The sequence below is a fragment of the Protobothrops mucrosquamatus genome, unplaced genomic scaffold, assembly GCF_001527695.2.
Source record: "Protobothrops mucrosquamatus isolate PMUCROS unplaced genomic scaffold, P.Mucros_1.0 scaffold642, whole genome shotgun sequence".
Taxonomy (NCBI): domain Eukaryota; kingdom Metazoa; phylum Chordata; class Lepidosauria; order Squamata; family Viperidae; genus Protobothrops; species Protobothrops mucrosquamatus.
In genome coordinates, this window is record NW_015386933.1 from 719,188 (window position 1) to 744,972 (window position 25,785).

Below are 25,785 nucleotides of genomic sequence, written 5' to 3' on the forward strand. Positions count from 1 at the left end.
AATTATGGCCTCTGGAGCTGATCGGGTGGGGGTAGGTTCCTTCAACTACTTATCTTGAACCTTTGAGCAAATATCTATCTCTCATTTTAAACTTTAAATAATGTTTTGGAGCCAGGCTGTCTGAAGGACCATCTTTCTTCCATTATATCTTCCCGACCCACCAGGACAGGAATGTAGAGTATTAGGGATCTACATCTGGTGGACCATGAAAAGTGTCTTGTTGATGGTGGCTCGTTCCCTATGGGGCATAATTTCCATGAAAGTACAATTGCTCCTCCCCCGTTGCTTTTTTGAGAAATGCCAAAGACATAGCTGTTCAGAACGCCTGGAGATCCCAAATGGAGAGAGAACCAATTAAGTGGCTGATCTGGTGGTATTGTTGGGAGGGGGGCTATGGTTTTTATGTTGTGGTTTCTAATTTTGTAAGCTGCCCAAAGTCACCTGTGTATGAGTAGGGCAGCCATGTAAAATTGTTTACTACATAAATAAATAAAAAAGAAAATGTCTCTTTGCTATCTCCAGGTAGTTATGTATATTGGTCAAGTCATGAAAGATCTTCTGAAGTGGCCTCGTCCTCATTCACCACCTGTGGTCAAGCTAGAAAAGAAGACTAATGCAGAATATGGAATGCCATCCACACATGCAATGGCAGCCACTGTCATCTCTTTCACTTTTGTGTTTGTGACTGCAAACCAGTACAAGGTAGGAAGCAGCAATTCTGATTTAATCTAGTCAAGTTGCATAAACAAATTTCATTGCCTTATTTGGTCAAATATCAGTCCTTCCATCTTAAGCCTCAAGTATTTCAGTGGCATTACAGTCCATTTCTGTTTCATCCTCTTCCTTCTTGTGTATTGTTCTTCATCAGACAGTCATAACAAACTTTTCACTGTGGCTGAGAAAAGTCATTCCTAGGAATATGGAACTATTTTACATCCTCAATCACATTTCTGTAAAATTAGGATCTTTTGTCCCTTTTTTTTATCACAGGGGATGGGCACTACTTGGTTAGTCTTTCAATTGTGGAGATATTTCTTTAGAATTCTTCATTTAGCTTGGGATGCATTGGAGGCTCCTTTTGGAATGGAATCACTTGATGTTATCTACAAAAAATTTCGCCATCTATCATCTTCAGGTAACTCATCCAAATAAGGCCCTTGGGAAGTCGTAAGTTGCCTTCTCATTGTCTGAGTTGTTTCATCTTAGGTTTAGGAAAGGAAGATTCTAATTCTTTAGAATTATGGTATCCTCAAGCTAAATTGTGGATGGACTGTTTTCTGTTAGGTGATTAATAAATATTTTATTAACATTCTTTTCCCTTATATTTTTAGTATCCACTTGAACTCGGACTGTTGGGAGCCTTCTTATTTTCATCTCTGGTAGGCCTCAGCAGAATTTATACAGGAATGCACACAGTGCTGGTAAGGTTTTACCTTGGGTAACTGTTAGGAGATTAGAGGCAAGGAAGACAAATCATGAAATGCTTATGATGCCATCATTACTTAAATTACAGAATTTTAATGCAAGTCCATAATTGTGCAGTTATTGTGATGACATCACCATGTATATGTCATCATTTAGGAGTCATTATGGTTTGCAGCAAATATTACTGAGTCTCTCTATATTACTCCTTATGATATCCCTATGTTGATTGTTGATTTTTCCTTCCCTGCAGTGTCAGTATAAATGGACAAATATATATAATAAATGATTAATAAAAATAATTTCTAAAATATAGTAGATTTTCCCTCTTGAAAAAAATATGTAGTTAAATTTCCAGAAGCAATTTATTTTTCTTCATTTTCTCTCATGCCTCTCCTAAGCTTTCCACTTAAACAAGCCCAAGGAATTCTGGCTTGATGTCTTCATAAACCAGGATTTGAAAATCAAGAACAAACAATAATTTGCTATTCTGTGTCTCAAAGGAACAATAAGCCAAAATCCCCAGCTTGTTACTCTACAGCAGGCATGTCAAACCCTCTCTCAATCCAGCATACCACTCAATCCAGCATACCACTGAAGAGTTGGGGGAGACATTAAGAATAGAGCAGCAAAGTATAACAGCAAAGTTAAATACAAAGCACTAAGTTAATTTTGTTTCTAATACAAGCTCAAAGAATCTGTAGATATTTCTCAAATCTGAACCTAAATAATAGAAAATTTGTTTCTTCATGATTCAAGGCTTTGCTCACTTTATATGCCTTTAGGTAGTGTCTAACACTGCCATTTGAACCTTTACTTTTCTTGAAGTGTGATCTAATCAAACTGGAAGAAATTATGAAGTAAAGCTCCATTATTTTAAAACATCTTGTTTGCTACATAGTGCGGCTCTGATTGAGTGCATTTATTGAGCGTTAGACTTAATGTTATTTACGGGATGGGAAGAAAAACTCAAGACATTTTAATGATAATTTCAGCTTACTCATATAAGCATCTGAAATAATTGTAGCAGCTAATGGCTACATTTGTTTATTCATCACGATGAATTCTGATGGAAACATCTTGACCTTACTAGATTAAGACATCTAGTTTAGAACAGAGAATTCTCTCTTCCCCATTATAGAACTTAGTTACCCCAGTTAGTCAATCAATCAGTTAAAATTCTCTGCATATTTTTTTAAGTATGTGATGATAGAAAAAAAATACTTCTTTAAAACATGAAGACAGTGATTAAAAAAGAAATCTTTGTTGGTTGTCTTAAAGAGCATCATGACCTTAATGAAATTATATGTCAAATTATCTCAGTAACTTACAATTCTGTGAATAGTTTTTCTTACCTCAAGAAATGAAATTAAAGATAAATGAATAAATATTTTGCAGTTTGCAGCTACTTATATATATAATAACATGGAGATCTCTATTAACGTGATCATGCTTCTAAAATAAAATACTACGTTTATCTCCAAAAGTCTCAACTAGAATTTTCTGATTAGTTCAGTAGTTTTTCTCCCACCCGAGAATGACCCAGGCTTTTTCTGACAAAGGAATAACAATCTTTTGCACTCCTGGTTACCATTAAATAATGTGATAGCCCATTCCCCTCTCACCACCTAAAAATCTTATGAGTTCTTGCTTCAAATTACTAATCACATAAAATTTCATTACAGGGGAGAATAAGAAACATGGGAGTAGTTGGAGATAAAGAACACACTCTGGTGCCAGGGACAGCATAGTTCTTGATTTGCATGTCATGTATAGTTTTCTTCAGGCATTGAGTTGAATGAATGGAGAGCTTCAAAGTGGGAGAATGGGATATGAGCGTTGGTGTACCTTTTTCTGTTCCTGAATTCCATGTAGTCAGCCAGAATTATGAGGAGACTGTATTCAAATTTTCATGAGATGCAATATGCTATCAAAGCAGAATCCCAGGATATAAAATGTATTCAGATTCAGATTCAAAATGTTTTTCAGAAGGGAAGACTAAGATGATAGAGTTGTGTGGGTGGCCTATTTTCTACCTTGTTTTTGAAGCCATCCGTATGTTTACATACATGCCTAAATCCAGCATTTCTGCATTGTTATATTCATTTTCTCTGTTCCAATTTAAGTTATTTTCAAAGTGGTTTAAATTTAAATTTAACCAGTTTACGCACATAAGTAAGAGTAAATTCTCCAAAATCAAGCTTGACTCCTGATTTTTACACAAACACATTCGTGAGGTTTTCCTAGCATCAGAAATGACTTTCTATCACCTTTTTCTCGGATAGTTTTCAATTTCCTAGTATAGCAGTAACCTGGGATTTCCTCCTGGTCAGTCATTCAAGTAGTAACCCAGTTCAATTCTGCTTAGTTTTTTTAAGATCAATTAAGGTAAGTGTGGGTGATGATACTTTGGCAATACACCTTCAAAGATAATCTCATCACACACGCACACACACACATAGCAATTCAGAATGAAATGGGGAGGAAGGCATAGAATGACTAAAATATTATACTGAAGATTTTAGGCCACTTTTTTATCATATATCTGGGGCAAACCTGGAGAAAGTGAAAGAAGAGATTATTTGCTAGATTCATATGTCTATATAAGGAAGTATTTGTTATGCTTAGACTTCATCTAATACATTGTCCTCCCCAAAGCTAAAGATCTAAAAGGATAATATAAGACAATGCTACTGGATGTATAGCAGGAAAAAATGTATTGATGTTTGACATTGGCTGTTTCTTTTTGAATGCCATCTTTATGCACATAGCTTATAAATATTGCATACTTTTATTCACAAATACAAGAGCCAATGAAACTTTAATCCCCAGAAATATTATATCCTTTGGCTTGAAGGCTACTTATACTTCACATTTCCTTTGTTTATTAAACCTAAGTTATATGGCACTTTCCAAGAAAGATCAGATTATTAGATTCTTGCTAGCTCTTGTCTTTAACCTCTTCTTGTAAATCCCATGTTGATTCCATTTCTGACATAATCCCTTATGGGAATAGTTCCAAAAGCAATTCTCTGAAGAAATCTATTAAATCCAATACTAATAATATATACATATACATACACAGGTTTAACCTAGCTATACTCTAGTATACCTAATTACAACCATTTGGATGCAGTATACTTACTGTATATTCTATTATAGTAGTGGAAGATGAAAACAAAATAACCAGTGCCTCTAGAACTATAGGCCTTTGTAAGACCATAAGGAGCACCATAATGTTTGAAATAACCCTTGGCATTTAATGCAGGAATATTGTGATGAATCATTTTAGTTTCCTCCAGGATATAGGACTACCCAGCTCCAAATTAAGGATTTAGTATCTAAAATCAATAATAATTTAAAGAAATATATAGAATCATGGATTTTCTGTGGAGAATGTTGTACTAACCTCCCCAGAATGATGCTTTCCAAAGATTTGGATTACTACACCATCCTTGCTAGCAATAGGAACTATAATTCAATATCTCTGAAAGGTACTAGAATAGGGAAGGTATGTGTACAATATAATTTGTGTAATGTCCGTGCATATGCGTGTATGTGTATGTGAGAGAGAAAGATAGAGAAATCTTTGTTTAAAAAAACTATGATATGGTATTCTTTGTTTCTCTTGTGTGGAATGGAATTAATTTGAGAACTTGGCCCTTTTATGACTTGTGGACTTCAACTCCTAGAATTCCTCATCCAGCATGCCTGGCTGAGGAATTCTGGGAGTTGGTCCACAAGTCATAAAAGGACCAAGTTTGAAGACCCCTGTTCTTTAGTGTAGATTATAGTAGTAGTAATTAAGCATTCAAAAACTGGTCTTTTATTTTTCTTAGTAAATGTAGTCACCCAAGATGACTTTGATCATCCAGAGTCCCTCTCTGAACAACCTCCAGAGACCCTCTTTAAGGAAAATGGGTAGTTCAGAAATATGAAAAATAGATAAAAATAAGATAATTGATTTACTATAGCCGCAAATAATTCAGATTTCATTAAATAAAATAACAGATACCAGGGAGTGGGCTCACATCAATTGTTTGGCCTAAAGTTACCCATAAAAAATAAATTAAAGGAACAATAATTCTTGCACAGAAATTAGGAAGTTATTAAACTGAGTGTCTATGGAGATTCTCAATCATCCAGGAAATGGTTGTCCCAAAGTAGTTCAGAATGAAGAAGATTCTTGGATGAGAAGTGAGACATCTTCAAAGGAAAAAACCAAGAAAGTCTAGTTGCCTTTGGAAAAAGCACCTTTGAATTATTAAAGTAAGAGATTATGGGAGGGAAAGGCTGGTGCTCACAGAAAACTGACTTTTCCTTTCCAATCATCAGAAATCTTATTTTAAGAAGCATTATTTCATTGCCTTTCAGCAAAAAGGTTCAAATCTAAATTGTGGGTTTTCATACAGTGATATATGAATACATACATAATTCTGCAAATGTAACATATTTACTGCTCTTGCGGAAATCCTCTCCTGCCCCCCCCCCCCAAGAAGAGTGTGAAAGTGATGAAGATTCCTCAGTTAAATTTTGCTTCAATGAAGTAGTAAGAGTTGAAGGACATACATCATACCAAGCTTTTGCATTTTAGTTGTTTTTCTCTTTGACATTTATTCTCAAGGTATTTCTTCTTATGTGTACTAGACCTGTAATGTTCCAAATCTGTTTTTCAATTCAGGCTAGGGATTGCATTCAGAGACAAATGGCAATTTGTGTCTCTAATATCTTTATGTGTTTTTCCAGGACGTCATTGTCGGCAGTCTAATTTCCTTATTTTTGACTGCAATTGCCTGTCCTACCTGGGATATCGTGGATCACTTGATGCTCACCAGCCCTTTCTGTCCAGCATTCTGCATCATTGTGCCTCTCTTTTTGTGCTACAATTATCCCAGACTAGATTATTACAGTCCAACTAGAGCGGATACCACCACTATTCTGGGAGCTTCTGCAGGAGCAATTATTGGATTTTGGGCAAATAATCGCTATGTTTCAAATGCCGCATCTAAAGATGTCCCACACAGTGTTTCTTCTATCACTACTGAAATCATCTTGCTAGTGCTTGCAAAATTTATAGTGGGGATTGGTGTTTTAATGATCACACGGCAGATTGCCAAAACTGTCGTTCGTAAATCATTATGTTCTTGGCACAAGATTTCTAACAGTGATGCTGTAGCTATGCGGCAAATAAAAATTGAAGTACCCTATAAATTTATAACCTATTCTTCTATTGGTCTAAGTGCTACAATGTTTGTGCCACTAATATACACATGTTTTGGTTTAAATTGAATGCTATGCATTTGTTTTTTTAATTGTCCAGATTAGGGACTGCAGATTAAAAATATTTGCAGTAAATGGGGGTTGGGGTGATGGGAGGAAAGAATATGCCTTTTGCATAAACTCTTTAGGATTACTAATACTGGAGACTAAAGATAGGATTTAGTTATGCTAGTATTCAGTATGAGAGAGATGGCCACAGACCAAAAAAGAAGAATAATCAGGAAAGGTGATTAATTCTAGAGTTACCAGCTTTGCAAGGTTGCATTGAGGGGAACCAGTATCAGTCTTCAACAGTTTGTAAACATATGTGATTGGGAATAAATATAGCCCATGATCTTCCTTGGAGATGCTGCAATATTACTCTAGGGTTTAAATGACCCTCCCAGTCTCCAACTTAACCTTTTATCTTACATATCATAAGAATACAGGTCTGAATTTTCATTTTTCTCTGATTTGTATTTTGAATAAGAAGAGGTCTGAAAGATATTGATTGTATGAAGACATAATATTCTTATATCAAAATATTGTAGACGTTTCTCAGGAATGTAGCATTGACAGCATAAAGGAAGCAGCATTTTGCATTGTAATGCTAATACAAGAGAAAGATGCTGAGTCGCTTCTATTTTTTTTCCTGCTTATTCACGTTCTAAACATTACAGATGAGCATAGATGGATAAGGTGATTGATTATAAGAAAGAACTTATGGAGACAGGAATAGTTCAGTAGTGCTACTGGTCAATTATTCTTTTGTATTCGCATTATATCTGGAACAGAATACAGCAAAACCTCCATTTCATAGATTTTAACAGATTTTAGATAAAAAATGTTTTTGTTTGGACTTCACCTCTATTCACTTACATCACTAATGTAATATAATTACATAAATGAGGTAAACTATATAAATTGGAATTTAATAGACATCTGAAGGATATGCTAAATCATGGTTTTATTGTAATGACCAATGCATTATTTAATTAAGTAGGGAAATTCTATTTAACATAGATTTCTGAACTATATGTTGTCTTCCCAACAGCTTTGGGTTTGCTTACATAATTGTTTTTATGAATAGCACCTAGTCTATGCTGTTCAACAACACTGCATGTATATGTTCTGATTTATAAATTACACAATTTCTATTTTTGTATCATTCTACTGTAATATGCTAAATATATAATCTGAAAAAATACCGTCAATTGCTACATTCAAATTATGTGTTTCTAGATTTTTTAAAATTCAAACTTATGTCACATATCTGTATCTGTAGTATACTATATAGCAAGAGGTTATTTCAAAGTATAAATGCCAAATGCTCTTAGCAAGGAAGCTCTAACAAATGCAATATTTTCTGGTTACATTTTTAGTTCATGTAGAATCTGAATTAAAATGTTAAACAAGCTTGCTTGCAAACATATAGAACTAGATACTGAACACTAAGTAGTGGGCTCAGGATTAACATTTAAAGCAGGCATACAAATCCTAGAGCCTTGCCTTCATTAATTTGATCACTCCATCCAACTAGTCTATCCATTAAAGGTATTGGGAGTTTATTTAACAAGCGAAATTCTCAACATAAATCGGTAGTGTCCAAAATTTTGCTTCAATTCCCTGTAATCTCAATATCACCACAATTAATCCAAAATGGGGGTTCACCTAGGATCATTAGTTGGGCATTTTTTCATCAAAAAACTTATATACTCAATATGAAAATGCAAGAAAACATCAACTTGTCTAGAAGACAAAAATATCTTTTAGGCATTTGCAACTATATACAAATGACAGAGCTTCCTTATTCTATTTTCTTCATTGATAGCATAGGAAAAAGCAGAGTCAATGGATAATTTACTCTGTAACATATACAGTAACTGCTTGCAATTGTCTCTACTACAACTAAGGGTAAATGAGTAGGCAAAGATATTTATTTTGACCCTCTTTTTAATAGACGAAAAATTTATGGTATAGCTACTATGGGGGGAAAAAGCTTATATATAAGCTTACAAGAAACATGTATGCTTTTAATCAGGAAAAAATTAACCTCTCAATTTAGTTCACATTTGTTTTTATAAATTATCACTCTATTTGGAGCAGCTGCAATAAGTTAACAGTCTACATTTCAATCACTGAAACTACTGGAGGAAACAAAAAATATTTAGCCAATACATATTTACGATACTTGACTGAATTTGCCTTATTTTTTAAAAAAGAGTGATGTCCTCAAGTGTTAAAAAGAGCCTTTAACTGGTTAATAAAATATTTCATTACAGAAAGAAACATTTTAAATCCTAATAAAGCCTAATGTACATTGATCTAATACTTTGAAGTACAGACAACTACCAGGCAGTAGCAAGACAAAATAAAATGGAGCATGAAGTTGGACCAAAAGAGGATTTTCTTCTTACTGGAAAGGCTCAATTGTGATTTCTAGAGCAGAACAGGGCATGGCGAGTTCAAATTTCGTGACAACATCAGGATGAAGAACCCCCAAGTTCCCAATGCTCTGTCCTCTGGCAAAAATCTCAGCACAGCGACCAGGAAAGAAAGCAGAGTCTGAAAGCAAATAAAGCGACGATGAAGTTAGTATTTCTAGGAACAAACAGAAATCAGAGATAAACTCTCAAGAGCACCTAAGATCATTTCAGCTGGAATGGTGGCAATCAATGAAAATGGCTTCCCACTTTAGAGTGTTAACAGAATCGAGAAAAAAAAAAGCATTTGAAAAGTCAAGCCTTTTTTTAGAAGTCAGGAAACAAAACCTATTTAAAATTCAAATCTACATTTTCAAAACAAGGTGTCCAAGTAGTTAATTTTACGTTAAAACTTTTAATTACTAGGTAAAATTAGGCTACAGATTCAAATAATTACAACTGAAGTAGTTGTATTATAACCCCGCTTGCATTTTTTTCACTGTAATCTCATTAGAATTCCGTAATTTAATGATGATGTAAAATTCTAAAGTAATAATGTAAATACTGTGCTGAGAAAATGTCCACAGGATTCCACTTCAATGAAATATTTTGTGAAATTAATCTGAAATGTTTTTCATCAGATTAATAATCTATGGTTGTGAATTATAGTATAAAATATGTGGGTCTCACAACTGCACTTCCTCGGATGTTTCATCCTAAAACATCTGTCTGTTTATATCTCTCTATCTCACATTGGATTTGTAAAGAAACTTATTATTACTAGACTTATATTGCCACATTCTGAGATTTTTCAGTTGTATTACATTGTAAAGTCATGCACAAAGCAAAGGGGAGAGGGCTAGAAAATAATCCTTAAAAGGTCACTAGAAGGAGTATTTGTAAAATAATTAATATTCAATATAGCTGATTAATGCAAGAGTTCAAAGAAGCATTTTTTAAAAAAAGAATCAGCTACTGTATTAGAAAACATTTCCATAAATTATCTCAAGCTTAGCGGATCAGAAATATTCTCATAGCATCTTTAGTTGTCTCGCAAATGTGTACCTGTGAAAACAGCATGATGTGAGAAGCTGAATTATAGCAACACCGCTTTATTTAGATTTATGGGTTCTGCCACAAGAAAAAAACAATACAGAACTGAAATAATGTCAATATATAATATAATGGTCGCCACTAAATCACTTGTTTGCTTGCAAACATGCCCATGGACAGAGTTGAAAAAATATTACTTTAAAAGTACTTATACAGTACTATGCAATGCAGGCCAGAGAAATCTCTTTTCATACCCTAGCTACGATTATTTAAAAGTTACATTGCAGTATCCTTTTACTGTAAGTCTCTACCACTTTACAAAAAACAATTAAAATTTACAAATTACAAAACTATCATGGAAGGCTAATTTCTCACCAAAAGTGCTCCTCTGTTCACAACAGAAGATGCATGCTAACAGACTGACCTAAAAATTAATATGCAAATAGGAATTAATCAAAATGGGTACGCAGAGTTGTTATTTCTCACAGGTAACAATTTTCTTATTTGATTATCAGTTTATCTTTTTTGGGAGATTTGCAACAAGTAAAAAATGCATACCGCTCAGAATGCGTTGGCATAACATAATTGCCACATTTCAGTATGATAGCAAAGTTGTCAATATGCTTGAATTGTTTTAAGGACCAATAATGTGCACACAATTTCTGTTAAAATTACATGAACTAAAATTCTCACAGAATGTTCCTTAATGAAACCAGATTTTATTAATCTTGAAAGATTTCATTTTCAAATGCAAACATAAAAATGGCTTATGTGAAAAAAAAATTCTTCATCCCAATGGCATCTGCCTCTTAACTAGGTGGTAGCAGACATCTGGCCATACATGTTTTCAATATATTAATTGGAATTTAATCCTCTGTGAATGCACATTAGATTCAAGTCCAATTTTGTGGTTAGGGTCAGCAAACATGTCAGTTCCTGTTATAAGAAAGTTCCCCATGAACTAGTGCACTTAAATTGTTATCTTCCATAGTAAAAAAAAAATGCAAAAAGGCTTCCTGTGAAATGGTGCATATAAAACATTATTTTCCATGGTAAAAAAATTCACAAACTATATCAAGTATTTTCTTGGTAACTACTGTATTTTGTTGGTTCACAGGGGTTCTGTCCTAATAGTCAAATCTGGGGGCCTGTGGCTGGGAATCACTAAACTACAAAGTCAGATGTATTGGCAAGCATGTCTAATAGATCAAAGTTGTATTATATGATGCAGTAAAAGATGACGGAATCATATAAAAACACACATATTAAACCTCTACTTTAAAGCCCATAAAATTAAGATCTTATTACATGCTTTTAAATTCAAATGCCTCAAGGAATCCAAGAGGAAACTAAATTTGAAAGTATATGAGTGCTATAAAAATAATTAAGAAAGATAAAGCATAAACTTTCTCCAAAGACTTTAGATAAATATACGTGCCTTCTGAAAATGGCAGTCCTAAAACTTGTTAAACCCTACAACATCCAAATGAAACTAGAATCAATGTTCCATAGTAAGAAAAAGATTTCTGCAATGCTTTGAGGTTCAAAGAATTCTGTTATTAAACTTATGTCCCTAAGACCTGATAATTGTCTTTGTGTTCTAACTCCAAGACTGCTTTGATTATTCAGGGGATCTCTCTTTGGTCACTAATCCAATGGAAAACCTGGTCTTTAGCCTATTTTCTGGTTAATTGACCTTCAAAGAGCTTGTTGAATTCTCAATGTGCTTTACTGTCAAATACCCTATACATAGCTTCTTTTCTCTATCAAACTCCTTTCCATATTTGGAGTGAAAAGATTAAGGAAATGATATAGCATCAGAGTTAGCATCAGCTTTAAAGATTATACTGATTCAACTCATAGCTTGAAAATAATAAACAAAAATTAGATGTCAGGCTTCAATAATTAAGAGGAAAGAAAGTGCTATTCAGTATGATTATTAAAGGCTCAATCTAAATATTCCAAAGTTAATGATTATTATCTTAACATGAAATGGAAAAATGTACTATAGTACTCATTGATCCGAAATATGGTGCATTCGTAAATCACATCAGGACTGATTTCATCAGGCCCAAAAAAATTAGTATCTTTTCTGCGCAGTATAAACAAATCTTTTTCTGAGCTTATGGAAGGTTAATGTAATCTAACTACTCAAGCTATAAATATGTAGAAACTGGAGCATGGAACCAAGGAATAAATATCAAACGTTTGCAAATATATGAAAGGACAACTTCAAAAGGCCAGATGTACTATTTATTTATTTATTGTTGAAATTTATAAGGCTGCACCATTCTGGGTGGGATATAGCATAAAAATGAACAATAAACGAAAATGAAACAGAAAAAAACCCATATACACTGAACATATAAAGTATAAAAATACAAAATGTGACCAAGCAATATAGGAAAACAAGCTAAAGGGCGCTCTCACTAAATTGAGTCCTAATGCCTGGAGGAAGAGCCAGCAGATTTCCTAAAGGTAGTAGAGTTGGGGTTTGTCATATACTGGAGAGGTAGGGATCACTCCAGAGAACAGGACAACCACAGAAAAGGTATCTTTTTGAACTCTCATTAATTATATATTTATAACGAATTTATTAAATTTTGCAATTAAGGAAAATTGTGCAAGTAAAATAGAACAAAACACAGTTGTTATTTCTCCACTTTGCAATGTCTTTCCAAGCTATTCTCCACTGCAGCTTTTCCATGAAAAAAATGGGATTTTGCATTTCAAATAATATAATCTATTCTCTACTATTCCCTAACATCTGTAATATACATCCCATATGAAAGGATAAGAAGAAAAAGTTTACTATTTACAAAACAAATGCAAACAAGTAAACTGATCTGTGTAAGGAAACTATTGGAAGAGAAACATTTAATAGCCACTAAAGTTCTTAATACATGTAAACTAATCCTCTAATTCATCAAGGGCCTCTCATCCCTTTTTTGAAGATCAAAAAGAAAACTTTCTTACTGTATATTTGAAATCAGTGGGAACAGGTGTGCATTCTGGATAGGTATCCAGATGAAAAGGTATAATTACCTAGCTAGTCCACTTCATAATCAGGGGGTCTGAATTCCCATTAAGAGGAAACATTTCACTTTCATAAATTTTGTAAAAGAGTATGTTATTAATAAAATAAAGCTTGATACACATTAGTGTTTACATGCACTGGCTAATATCTTTCTACAGCAGGATATAATTTTCCAGTGGTAATTTCATGTAAAATGTAAAACAGATCAAACAGTTACACTGTAAAATATAAGAGAAACATACCAGAAGCTAAACTCAGACTCTGGTTTTCCATACTATTTATGTTTATTTCTATTTACATTTCTAAACCACCCATCTCCCTCAAAGACTGATCTTCCAATGAGGCACCCTATAACCTGTCAGTGGTGCCCCTTTTCATTCTAGGTCAGACAATCAGGGCAAGAACTAGCTCAGCTTCCATCTGCTGCTGCTCCTTGAGTCCCAGCAATTCTTGCTAGCATGGCTAATTGTAAACAAAGACTGAGCCACAACATCTATGCTGTATCCTTGCTTTATGCAAAATAATATATAGACAGAAATCTAAATTTTGAAATGGCAATATACAGATTTATAGGTCAAAGTTTCTAACTACTACTATGAAATCAGTCACAGAGAGTGCAGTGGCTCACATGGTTAGGACACTGGATTGGCGGTTAGCAAGCCCGCGACTTGAGACCCGAGTGCTGCTGCCTAGCGGGGTGAGCTCTCGTCATTCATTCCAGGTTTCTGAAGGGAACACAAAAGGAGCACTGGGCAACAGTTATGTCACCGGCTAATCCTTTCACCCCGGAAGTGCCTTAAACAGTGTCATCGACACAAGTGGGATGGGAAGGAATCAGTTAATGATCTTAGACTGTGCATGCAATTGTTTGGATTTAAAGCAAAAAAGGTGATGTGAGAGAGGGTGTGCTTGCAAAGGTGCTCATGTGATAGACAACCAATTCCAGAAAAATATATGTTTGAGGTAATCAACAACCCCACCCCACCCCAAAGCTTTCTACTACACCCTGTTAGCATTTCTTTACCTCAAATATTCCTCTCCCCAGGGATCATACTGCCACCTTATGGGCCTAGGAAAATGCAAAATTGTAATGAGTAGAGCATGCATACCTACAAACCATCTGAAGCAGCACCTTTTCGGCCTTGAATCTGAAGCACTACACCTCCCTAAGATGTGAACTATTCAACGTAGATTATGGATGGCAGAAGGCTTGGAATACCTTTACGATAGACAACTCTATGTTATCCATATACCATAATATAATGTGTTTGTTTCTAAAAAGTGGAGTTGGATCCAATTCAGGGTTGCTTTTTAAAAACATAGTATATGTCACATTTACTTTATTCATTTATGACAGTTATATGATGAATAATCCATTTCACTCTGTAAATCAAAACTTTATGCAATCCAATATGGAGGAGGTAAAGAACAGAAAGTATCTCTTAATTCTATAAATAATTCTCTCTTGTAGTCAGAGTTTCTGGAGATCAGATTTTGTGTTCCATTTTTCAGCATGGAAAAAGGAAGAGAGGGAGGAAGGAAGGTATTTTAGCACTATAGTCTGCCAATTCTCCCGGTAGTCTTAATCTAAGACTAACTCTTGTATTGAGATCTATGAATGCAGAAACACCTGCTAGTCAATTTATTCATGGTTGGCAGTTTTCATGCTATTTAACTATAATCTGGTCAATTAGGAAGTGACATGATAAGTATCTCTTTAAAAAACATGTTTATCAAAAATATGGCTGGTATTTTTATTTGGGCTAAAGATCACATAGAATGAGAAGCATTAGCTATGGAAATAGGTCCCTTATTGTCTGAAAGAAAGTTAATGGAATTAACCACCAACAGAATGAACTAAAATTTTAAAATAGCAAAAAATACTGACTACCAACCTGTAGCTTTATTTGGACTATTAACTATTCAGTAAATTATAACCCATCATTAGTGTCTTTTATCTGAAGTTTTCTAGAGTTCTAGGAGTTGGAAGCATAATAATTATAATTTAATGTTGTTGCTATTTAATGTTGGAAATACAGATGGAACAAGCAAATATGCTCTCACAATCAAATACATCTCAATCTAACCTGTATAAGGAAAAGGTCTGAGACAATTGTGGAATTTTGCCAAAAGGTTCAACATTATGCTACTGTAAATGTCTCTATGAAGTAACTATGAAACAGTAGCTATACTAAGCTTTCCAGTGACGCAAAGGCCAAGAGAGAAGTGTCACAGATACCGTTTCAGGTTTCCAGTTATTGCTTGTCTGTAGTCTTGATAATAACAAAAGGAGGACAATTTTTAAAGTTATCATTAATTTTCTCACTTTTACGTGTACTTTTACCTTCAAATGGGAGGTATTATAGTGGCACAATTACACGAGTTAACATCTAAAAACACAGTAATTTTTTTGATGCAATGGAATGTTTGGTATGTTTCTATTTTTTTATTAAAACACTGGGTATTAAGTAAATCCAGGAAGAAACATACTTGAACCTTTTCATATTTGAACCTTTTCATACAAAAACATACTTTGCCTTTTGATACAAAGTTTAGTATACTAATCTTTTGTAACAAACCTTTATTTTGTCCTTTACACAAATTAATAATATATTTCTACCCCACCTTTCTTCCAAGATATAACTCAATAATGGCACATTTAAGATTTTAGGTGGTTTACCATTTTGGTACTGATCAGACTAACATAGAAATGTTTATAGTAATCAGACTTAATGCATTAAAAGCATGCATCTCCAGCAACTGGTTAATACTAATCATATGGACCTAATCAATATCATATTCTAAGTAGATTTCTAATTATGTTAGAAGAGAAAATAGGAGTCAATGGGAAGGTAACTCTCCCAATATTACATTTAAACTCCTAACTTATTTCAGCTCAATTCTGGATCACAGCTTGCAATTATTCCTGTGACTCAAGTTAACTTTGTCTGAGGTAAGAATGAAAGTTCAAAAATTTATTCCTTAAGCTTTAGAAAATATTAGATATTATTCTGCAACTGAGTTTTAAAAAATATGAACTTACTTAGGGTGTACAAGGCCTGACCAAAGCAGTCTGCAGCACATCTGTTCCACAAAAACCATTACTTACTGTAGATTAGAGTGTGACAAATCAAATACAAATGTTTCAAATTTTGGTTTCTTTCTTCCCTGGGTTTTTATAACTGCAGCGTGATTTATTTTTTTAAACATATATATATTTATACAGCTCCACATTTGACACACCTTAATAATTTTTCCTTTCCAAATCTTTCAAAAGAAAAATGGCAGAATGCAACTATTGTTAGCAACTGGTCATGCCAACAATCCTAGGATTTGCAGTCTAAAATTAAGCATGGACCTGCCAATTTAAAATCTACCATTGCCTGGAAATATATCATATGTAGTCATAACTAAAGGAGTATTGACACTCTAATGTATATAAGTCCTAACAGATCTCACAAAAGCAGCTTGGGAGGGCTGGTGTAAAGATACTATAATTCAAAAAACCAAACCTGGGGTGGATCTTCATTATTTTAAATCAGTGGATCAAACTGATGATTTATTAGACTGAGAAATCACTCAGGTAGCACCAAGAATGGCTGCTGTTGGGTATACTTTTCAATATCTTTATCAAGAATTCAGAAACCCATCAGTCACTCTGACCAGGCTGTCCCAAATGACATTGAAAATCTCATTACATTACAACAAAATGTATCTTGCAGCCCTGAGAGCTGTTTTTCATTCATGATAATACACACACCAGACTTTAGATTAATAGAGGCCAGAAAGAGCAAAGAAGCAGCAGCAGCAACAGCATTTTAAGCCATTTCTCCCAAAAGAAAGCAAACTTAAGACTTTGAAACAGGTACTTTCATCTCAACTAATTTACAAGAATATTATTTACAGATAAAGAAACCTGCAAAACGACTGCTTACATGGGGCAATACTTGTAGCATTTACTGCAAAGTTAATCAGAAAATATAATAATACTTTCCTGGATATACCAAAAGGAATTCAAGAATATTATTCTTTGTTAAATCAATTTAAACATATATATTTTCCATTAAAAACCCCAGGATAATATAACGAATACAATTTACAACTTATATCTTTAAGCAGGAGGAGAAACATTTTTTTTTCTTTTTGTTTCACTTCTTGTGATCAGAGTTGCTGTTGAAATCAACTCTCATTTAGTTCATATCAGCTTGGAATATTTAATTTTTCAAATGGAAGATTAATAAACAAGGAAATGTGGAGCATGCGATTCATGATTTGTAACTCTATTTTTGAACTCAGACGGGTTCTGATCATTCCTCTATGAACTGAAAAGTTAATTCATTGGTAAAATAACAGTGCTATCACATGTAATAGCAGAAGGCAGAAAAGTATGTAAATAATATGCATAAGGCACATTATGATGAAAGTTTCTATTGTTTTTACCACCTGTAAACTATTCATGATCATTATCAAAACATCTGTATATTTAAATATGTCTTTTAAAATAAACATTTTACAGAAAACTGTGGGGCAGACAACACTGATATTTTCAGCACTGAAGCATGAAAAAGATCTAGATTTCACAGAAAACGTTATAAACCAGTAGTTAAATGCTTTCCTGTTCCCATAAAAATAATTTTTGTTGAATTAATATTTTATTATCTTGAAAGCAGAAATACAGTGGTAAATGAAAGAAATGGATTAAAATCATACGTCTTTGTGTAGAAAAAATAAATGGATTTATCAAAGAATAGAATCATACAGACTACTGGACACGCAACTATTGCACTACAAACTTTGGGTGATGGCACATATGCTTTTAAAATTCTTTATAGCTATACTGCAAACTAGAAAACTATTTTAAACTTAATGAAGGCCAAAAATATCCTCAAATCTTTGCAATTTACTAATTTTTCAACAAATTCTATATACCTATTTACATTATGCGGAGCGCAGAAAAGGAATAAGGATTCTTCAGTGTAAAAAAAGAATGAAATTCTATATAAAAAAGTAGAGGCATACAATTACAAAAGGAAAAAAGAAAAAAAAGAACAGCTAAATATAGTGTTTACTGACTTCATTCATCACACTTCTTTATTCCTTTCTATCTTTATAAAAAGTCCTTGCTTCCATCGTATTCATAAAGACTTCGTACATAACTTTAAAAAGTATCAAATACAGCTCTAACTAATTGAATTTCCTGAGTTCAAACATAACAATAAACTCTAAATAGAAATGGAAGTAGATGCTTTTGATTACGTTCTATAAACTCTGTCAAAGAGATAAAGAGGAAATGTATGAATCTAAGACTGAGTGCTGTTCACAGATATACAGTTAAAATATAGTAAAATTGAAAAAGCGGCCCTATGAGTGTTAATTTCATTTCGGAGCCATTTAACAATATATAACACCTCAGATTATTGACCTATCTAATTTTGTAGCAAATCTCTGAGATTTCATGCTCCAATGAAGCAATACCGCTTTCAGTAAAAGCAACAAAATATACTTTCCCTTTAAGCTAGGGTCCTTCTAAAGAAAATTCAGAGGAAAAACAATCTCTTGAATTTTTCTCAGGAGCTCAGAAGCTTGCATGTTTGTCTGACAAGATCTCTTATCCTAGCAGATAAGAAGGGTAAATTTTCTTAATTTCAGGAACACAGTTGTATCAAGTGTTCCTTCAAATTGTTCTCTGGCTCTAGAACACAGAACTCATATTTCCATATCTGCTTGAAGAGAAGATATCACCTGAAAGGGATAGGATTAAAAATCTATAAAAACAAGTAATTCATACCTTCAAGGAAAAGCAAGTAGCCTGCTATAGTATCTCTGTACTCTATTCTATTCCATATTTGGGCAGAATAGGAAAACTGCACCAAATTTAAAGATGACATATGGGCTTCTGATATTCAGAACACAAGAATTTGTAACATGGTTAAGAATTTGTAAATATTTAACTACTTAGAACTAGGTCCAAATTTAGAAAGGCTTTGATTTAAGCAAAACTGCATCTTTTTTTTTTAAACTAATAGCTATCTGAAGGTTAAGATCCATTTCACATTCATTCTTCATATGTTCACAGCAGAAGAGCGCTATCTTCTAGAAATATCTAACACTAAATGAGAAAAGCAGAGGATCAACACTTTTAAAATAAAATACAAGAAAGCTATATTTTTAGCAAGGTCATTCACTCGAAACAGTAAAACTGCAAAAGCACAAAAGACCTTGTTAAATGTCCCCTCTTTCTACAGAGCACCACTATATTTATTCATGTTTTCAAGCTGAAGGTTTTAGGAGAATGTAGGAAATACTTATACAAGCTTATGCAAGCTTCCTGCTTGTTGTGCTTTATTTCCAAATAACTGCTGTTGAAATTAGATGCTACGTTCCATTTTGCAGAACAGAATTTAAAAAACTATTGTTAACAAAGAATTATAGTGAACAATAACACTATAATAATTATATAATAATAATACTCTAATTATACTTAGAGTAAAGAGACCAGTTATAGTATTTGTGAAGACAATTAACAATCTTAAGCCACAGAACAATGGATTTGAATTTTAAGTCATTAAGATATGAACATTTTATTTAACACAGATGTACAAGGACATCCAAATGTATTTTCAAATGTTGGCTTACCTTCAGCTGCTTTAATATAATATCCATTCTCTTTACTTGGAGGGACTTCCAGGAGCTGCATGATTCTATCCAGCAACCCATGAATGATCTCAAAGCCAGGGTTTCTGTTATAATAGATAGCACAAAGATGCCTATGGTTTTTTGCACCTACATCTAAAGAAGGAAAAAGAAACAAAAAATTAACAACTCTGTAAAAATTGCACTTTAAAGACCATATTTGTTCCGATCCTATCAGGTATCAGTGTTTAACAAAACCATTGGTAGCAATTCATAGCTTTGATGGAGGACTTACAGGTAGTCTGCGAATTATGAGTGTAATGGAGCCTGCACATTCCATTCGTAACTCGAAAACTCGTGGGAGTGAATCTCGTACTTCAAATGAGATCACTCCCTGCTAGTTAAACACGTGTGCGACTTAAGTGAACATGAGGTATCACAGAGTGGGGAAGGCCATGGAGGGCCTAGTGATGGAACAGGCCACAAAGGCCTCCCCGACCCACTAAGATACTTCATGCTTCTCCCTCCCTTCATGCTGCACAAGACTCACCTTGAAAAGATCCGTCTCCTCTCTGCTGCGGTTCCTGCTGCCGCCCAGATCTGAGGCTAAAAGATGCTTTTGCGTGCCTACAGAGGCCAGATCTGGGCATTGGAGGCCTTTTCCAGGCTGCTGCCGCCAGGAAGTGAGGCCGGGGGACGCTTCCACGTGCCTCCGGAGGCCCGATCCAGGCGTTGGAGGCTTTTTCCAGGCCGCTGCTGCCTGGATCTAAGGCTGGGGGACGCTTCTTTGGCACTCTGGAGGCTGGATTGGGGCGTTGGAGGCCTTTTCCAGGCTGCTGCCACCCAGATCTGAGGCCAGGGGACACTTCCAAAGCCCTCCAGAGGCCCGATCTGGGCAGCAGCAGCATTGAAAAGGCTTCCAATGCCCAGATCTGGCCTTTGGAGGGCTGCGGAAGCGTCTCCCCGGCCTCAGATCCGGGCAGCAGCAGCCTGGAAAAGGCCTCCGGCACCCGGATCGGGCATCTGGTGGGCCGCAGAAGCGTCTCCCCAGTTTCAGATCCGGGCGGCAGCAGCAGCGGAAAATATGTCCAATAAAATGATATTAGAAATAAAAATAGCTGTATGAAATTCATTTACCAAAGGCCACATAAAAAATAGTTGCCAATCCGAGGCAAAATTCTCTTGGATAAACTTAGGGGTTTTTTTAGCCAAATAGAAAGAAACTTATTGCATCATTCCATAAAATGATTTTCCTACTTTAAAGTGCAGAAGCCAAGATGTTAGGAAAAATTACAGATCTATTGTACAGAGTTCAAACTGCTGTCTGAAAAATCCATTCCATACAATTTACAATGAAGATAATCAGTGGGGGCTCTTTGGAACAAGCCAAGAAAATGTAATAAGAAACATTAGTATATGCTGCCCCCTGGCAGCAAAAAAAATTAAAACATATTTTAGAAAATTTATCTTTCATACATTATTGTTATCAATACTTTAGCAGCAGTATCTATACACTGATAACTCATGAAACAACTAATAATAAATACATGCAAAAACATTTCCCTGTTCAGTATTTCTGTTGCCTGGTGCTTGTTCTCCAAAATATTCATTTCGATGGTGATGTCATCAGGAGATGGTTCACTATCATATATTCATATATTGTACTGTAATTCAAGCTGAACATTCTATTCCATTGTTACTATGCAAAGGCCACTCATCTGAATTACACATATAATTGTAGTGTGTTTAGAACTACTGTATCTATTAATGAACAATATTTATAATCCAACTGACAAATGTTTACATAGTGTTAAACAATAAAAATACAACTGCCAATAAATCAGTTTAGCCAAAAGGAAGCATTGGTGAAAACATTTGGAAACATGGTTCAGATTCTATTAAGTATGCTAATTAATAAAACTGTGATGGCTAACAAATGTCTTAGCTTTATCATTTTCAAAAGCAGAAGCAATGCTTTTAAGGATTTTAGAATATACATTAAAAAAGAATAGTTTTTTCATACTACAGTATTGTAACAAGGATCTCAAAGCAATCAGTTAACATGTTTCCACAAATTAATCTTTTGTTAACCCAGAAATCTATTTGGCATGTGCTTAGTTTGCATTAATCCAGACAGCTGAGATTTATTCAGTAAAGTATGATTTAGCATAACATAATCCAGGCTAAAAATTCTACATCTTCTAAGTTTCTTGAAATGGGAAAAAAGATAAAAAGTTTAAAGAAATATATTTTAACAAAAACTAGAGATGTACAGTTTCTAGATCCAAAACTAGCAAGGATGTTTGAGACCCACCAGGGCTATCCACTTTGCTTATATCAATTGCTTAAAAAAAAAAGCCCCATTCCTTTGAATGTTAAGCATATGTATCGGTTTAGGAAAATGCATGTTAAAGATAAGAAGTTGTTCCAGAGATGACAAGAAGTAGTTCAGGATGAGACCATGGCAAATATGCCAAAATTATGCATTCCTCTTGCTGGGGGACTGCCTAAGCTGAACATAATCATACTGAACACCGAAAGAGAAAAAACAGGTCTAGTAAGGATACCATCATCTTCTACCATGGATGCTACAGTTATGGTGAGCTAAGTTACATCCCTGATATTTACACTAAATGAATGAACATTTTCTTACCCATGGTGGAATCTTTCACGACAATATCAGAAATTTCGAAGAGTTTCAGAGGTAAAGGCATCTTTTTATTAGCTGTAATAGTTTTCAAGAGTCCAGGCAGTAGTGTAGTCCGTGCTACCTATAGGACACATAAGGTGCTTGATAAATTATACTTCCCTGAAAAGAAGAGCTGTTAGTATATGGAATGGGATTTCACATGGTTGTTGTTGGGGAAATAGGAGGAAATTAAGTAAGTAAGCTGCTTTACATATTTTGGTTAACTTAAAAGCAGGCTAAAAATCTAATAAACAAATATCTGCATAACTGGCCATAAATGCTTAATCCATATTTCTCCCCGATTCAGCAGCAATTCTCATTCTTTACTATCTGTCAACAAAGTTCAGTATTAACAATATTGGCTGATGGAAAAATATTAATTTGCATATTAATACATATTAAATAAACTGGAACATGGATAAAATTAAATTAATGAAAGATTTTTGCCTTTTTTACGTGAGAACCATAAAAGCACTGAGAACAAAATTAGGCATATTAATAGTTTCTACTTTAGAAAATCAATAAATAAGGTTGGGAAGAATGTGAAGGTGAATGCATTGTCTCATTTATAACCTTGCCTGCTGGCCAGGCACATTATATATGGGTATTACATTCTAATATAATTTGAGTGTATTTTTTTCAAGATGGCTTTTGCTATGCCAGCTTCAGGACAGACCCAGCCTGATAAAGCTGAATGTTCCTGAGATTTAGAGGAATTTTGGTTCCAAAGCTGGAACCTTCCTCAAAATAGTTCCATTTTGAGATTCTACAATTGCTGACATAAACATTGCTGATGGTAATTTTCTAACTTTGGAACTTCACAAAAGTAGAAAAAAACTGCAGTGGAAGATGTAACAGATGTACCCTTCCAGACAGGTATGATTCCTTGGGGGTTTAAATCCAGCAAGCTATTTTATGGATAGGATTGCAACAATACCGAAACTCTTGTAGCCCTCACCTGAAATTCAGCTGTTTTGGGATTGGCTATATGTACAGCTTTTGTTGCAGAAATATCAATCCCCATCTTACTAGCGATGTCTTCCTGGGAACACTGTATATGGATACAGGAAGTCGATGTATTTAATCATGTTAAATTACAATTTAACTGCAAGAAGAAGAATTAAGAGACTAAAAAAGAAAAGAAAGAAGGACCAATCCTGAACAATGAGTTAATTTTCATGTTACGGTAAAACCTAATTTAGTAATATTTTATTGCTAAAATTATGCCCTTAAGGATTTTAATTATTATTGTTTAAGGAATAACAGTTTTTTTTTAAAAAAAAACTTAATCTGAAACCTTGCTGAAAAGATTGGGGCCCACATTACCAGTGCCGCTGGGCGATTACAAAACTCTTTCAGCATCATTCAAGTAGGAGCAAAGCCACTAAAATTTGGAACCTCAAACCTTCATTAGGGTTGTGCATGTGCATGCATGCAGAGACTGCCAGGATCAACTTATAAAACAACTCAGCCATCATGTAAAACGATAGGCTTTAATAAGTTGAAGAGAGAGGCGTTATATACACACCACATGCTGCAAAATACCTAATGCAAGGAATTGTAAAACTTTATTTTCCATTTCTTATCACAGATGAATTATCTGGAAGTATGTTAATGTTAATAAACACTGAGAAGTCTATCAGGGCAACTGTGGCTGTTTCAGTGCTGACACTTAATTGAAACCGAGCAGTTTATTACTATAGTCTTCTTGAAGTTTCTTCAAAAAAGTCACATCCTTTGTTCAGAACAGATGAGGCTGCTAGCTCTTGCAAAGAGGCTTTCATCATTCTGAATACTCAGCCAGTGAATCCTTTAATCCAGGGGTCCCCAACCCCCGAACGTGGCCCAGTACCGGTCCGCAGCATGCCAGCAACCAGTCTGCACAAACAAGCAAAGTCCCATCTGCAAGATGCAGGCAGCACACAAAACCACGCACTCTCTGGTCTCTCCACGGAACCGGTCCCTGGTGCCCAAAAGGTTGGAGACTTCTGCTTTAATCTACTGATGCCTGCTGACATACATATTAATATTTGCATAACAAATAAAGATACTGAAGTTGGTTTGAAACCAACTTCTTTTTTCTATAAAGGTGACAATTCAACAGTAACTATAGTTGTAATTTTCAGATGTTGAAAATAGTGCAAGAAAACTTAATTCCCATTCTTTGGACATGCTGAAGCTAGTTTGCTCCTTTATCAACAACATTCTTCATAAAATAGGAACATTATTATGTTTCCTTCTTGTGCCTCTAATTAGAGAAGAAAAAATAAATCACCGCAACAATCACATTTTACTATTAGTGTAGCATCATATATGAAGTATATACTAGAGATAATAAGAAATCAAAGCTTCACAATTGTGGAGTGCTACTACAGTCTATCTTCTTTTAAGATGCAGTACCCTCTACTGAAATCTTACTTTCTAGAAACAGAATCTATTACACACATACCAGAGCAAAAGTGAGGGCTTCAGTAAATCCTGCTGCTGCCAAATCTTGCCTCAGAAGTTCTGTAAGTTTATTGAGTGGAAACTGGAAGAGAAAATAAAAATTCTTTTGGCTCAATGAATATCACAAATTTATGGAAATCACTGTTAGTTTACCCTTTTTCAAAAAGAAAAGAACAGAATAACACCAAACAGTTACATCTGGTTTCTGCAGAGGAAATGCAGTTCCCAATTAGAGATTGAATATATGGCCCCCAGGTTTAAACCTTGCCTTTCTGGAAGCCCATCCATTGCAGGTCTTTTGAATTTCTCAGATCAGCTAGGCATCTGTTTTGTATCCTTGCTATGGTAAACTCCCCTTGCTTCAAGACAGGACAGAAAATGTTTTAATTCTTCGACACAGTTTTCTTCTACAAACTCTTCTGGCATACCTCTAGCCTTTTAATTGACAATACAGACTGTTTACTTTAAGGGTGCAATCTTACTTGATTAGCTATGGTGTACGTTTTTGGAATAGTCATCTGAATGTTATTATAGCCATACGCTATTGCTGCATCTTCTATGATATCACATGCATGGATAATATCAGCTCTCGTAGGTGGGATTTCAACCTCTATATTGTTCCCATTCCCTATGACGTGCGACTTCAAACACATTCTAGTAAGCAGCTTTGCAAGGCTTGATGGTGTCTCACTAAAACAAAACACAAAAGTGATTTTTAAAGAATGCTTTGAAAAAATTGTGTACTTTCATTAGTAACTTTCAAGCATTGTAATCCAACATAGCTAGGTACCCTCATAAATCAAGCCTGGACATGAAATAAA

General features: G+C 34.5%; 2 protein-coding genes across 2 annotated transcripts in view; one reads left to right on the forward strand and one right to left on the reverse strand.

Annotated features, from left to right (window-relative positions):
* The first annotated feature begins 522 nt into the window (after nucleotides 1–522).
* Nucleotides 523–6,711, forward strand: SGPP2 (sphingosine-1-phosphate phosphatase 2). The gene is made up of 3 exons (XM_029284483.1): nucleotides 523–702; nucleotides 1,332–1,421; nucleotides 6,169–6,711. The coding sequence occupies exons 1-3, from the start codon at nucleotides 529–531 to the stop codon at nucleotides 6,709–6,711; spliced, it is 807 nt and encodes a 268-aa protein (XP_029140316.1). The 5' UTR covers nucleotides 523–528.
* Nucleotides 6,712–7,423: 712 nt separating this feature from the next.
* FARSB (phenylalanyl-tRNA synthetase subunit beta) overlaps nucleotides 7,424–25,785 on the reverse strand; it is a 34,929-nt gene continuing 16,567 nt past the window's right edge. Inside the window, exons 12-17 of the mRNA XM_015817858.1 lie at nucleotides 25,447–25,654; nucleotides 24,966–25,046; nucleotides 23,475–23,567; nucleotides 22,481–22,598; nucleotides 19,831–19,983; nucleotides 7,424–9,246 (exon numbers count right to left, since the gene is read on the reverse strand). Of these exons, the coding sequence (XP_015673344.1) occupies nucleotides 9,095–9,246; nucleotides 19,831–19,983; nucleotides 22,481–22,598; nucleotides 23,475–23,567; nucleotides 24,966–25,046; nucleotides 25,447–25,654 (805 nt within the window). The 3' untranslated portion in view covers nucleotides 7,424–9,094. The remainder of the gene's footprint in view (nucleotides 9,247–19,830; nucleotides 19,984–22,480; nucleotides 22,599–23,474; nucleotides 23,568–24,965; nucleotides 25,047–25,446; nucleotides 25,655–25,785) is intronic.

What these genes read in the sequence shown, in the direction of transcription:
- SGPP2 (XM_029284483.1), top strand. Translation starts at nt 529, where the DNA reads ATGTATATTGGTCAAGTCATGAAAGATCTTCTGAAGTGGCCTCGTCCT. An exon ending in TGACTGCAAACCAGTACAAG is followed by an intron (nt 703 to 1,331) that starts GTAGGAAGCAGC and finishes TTATATTTTTAG; the next exon opens with TATCCACTTGAACTCGGACT. An exon ending in CAGGAATGCACACAGTGCTG is followed by an intron (nt 1,422 to 6,168) that starts GTAAGGTTTTAC and finishes GTGTTTTTCCAG; the next exon opens with GACGTCATTGTCGGCAGTCT.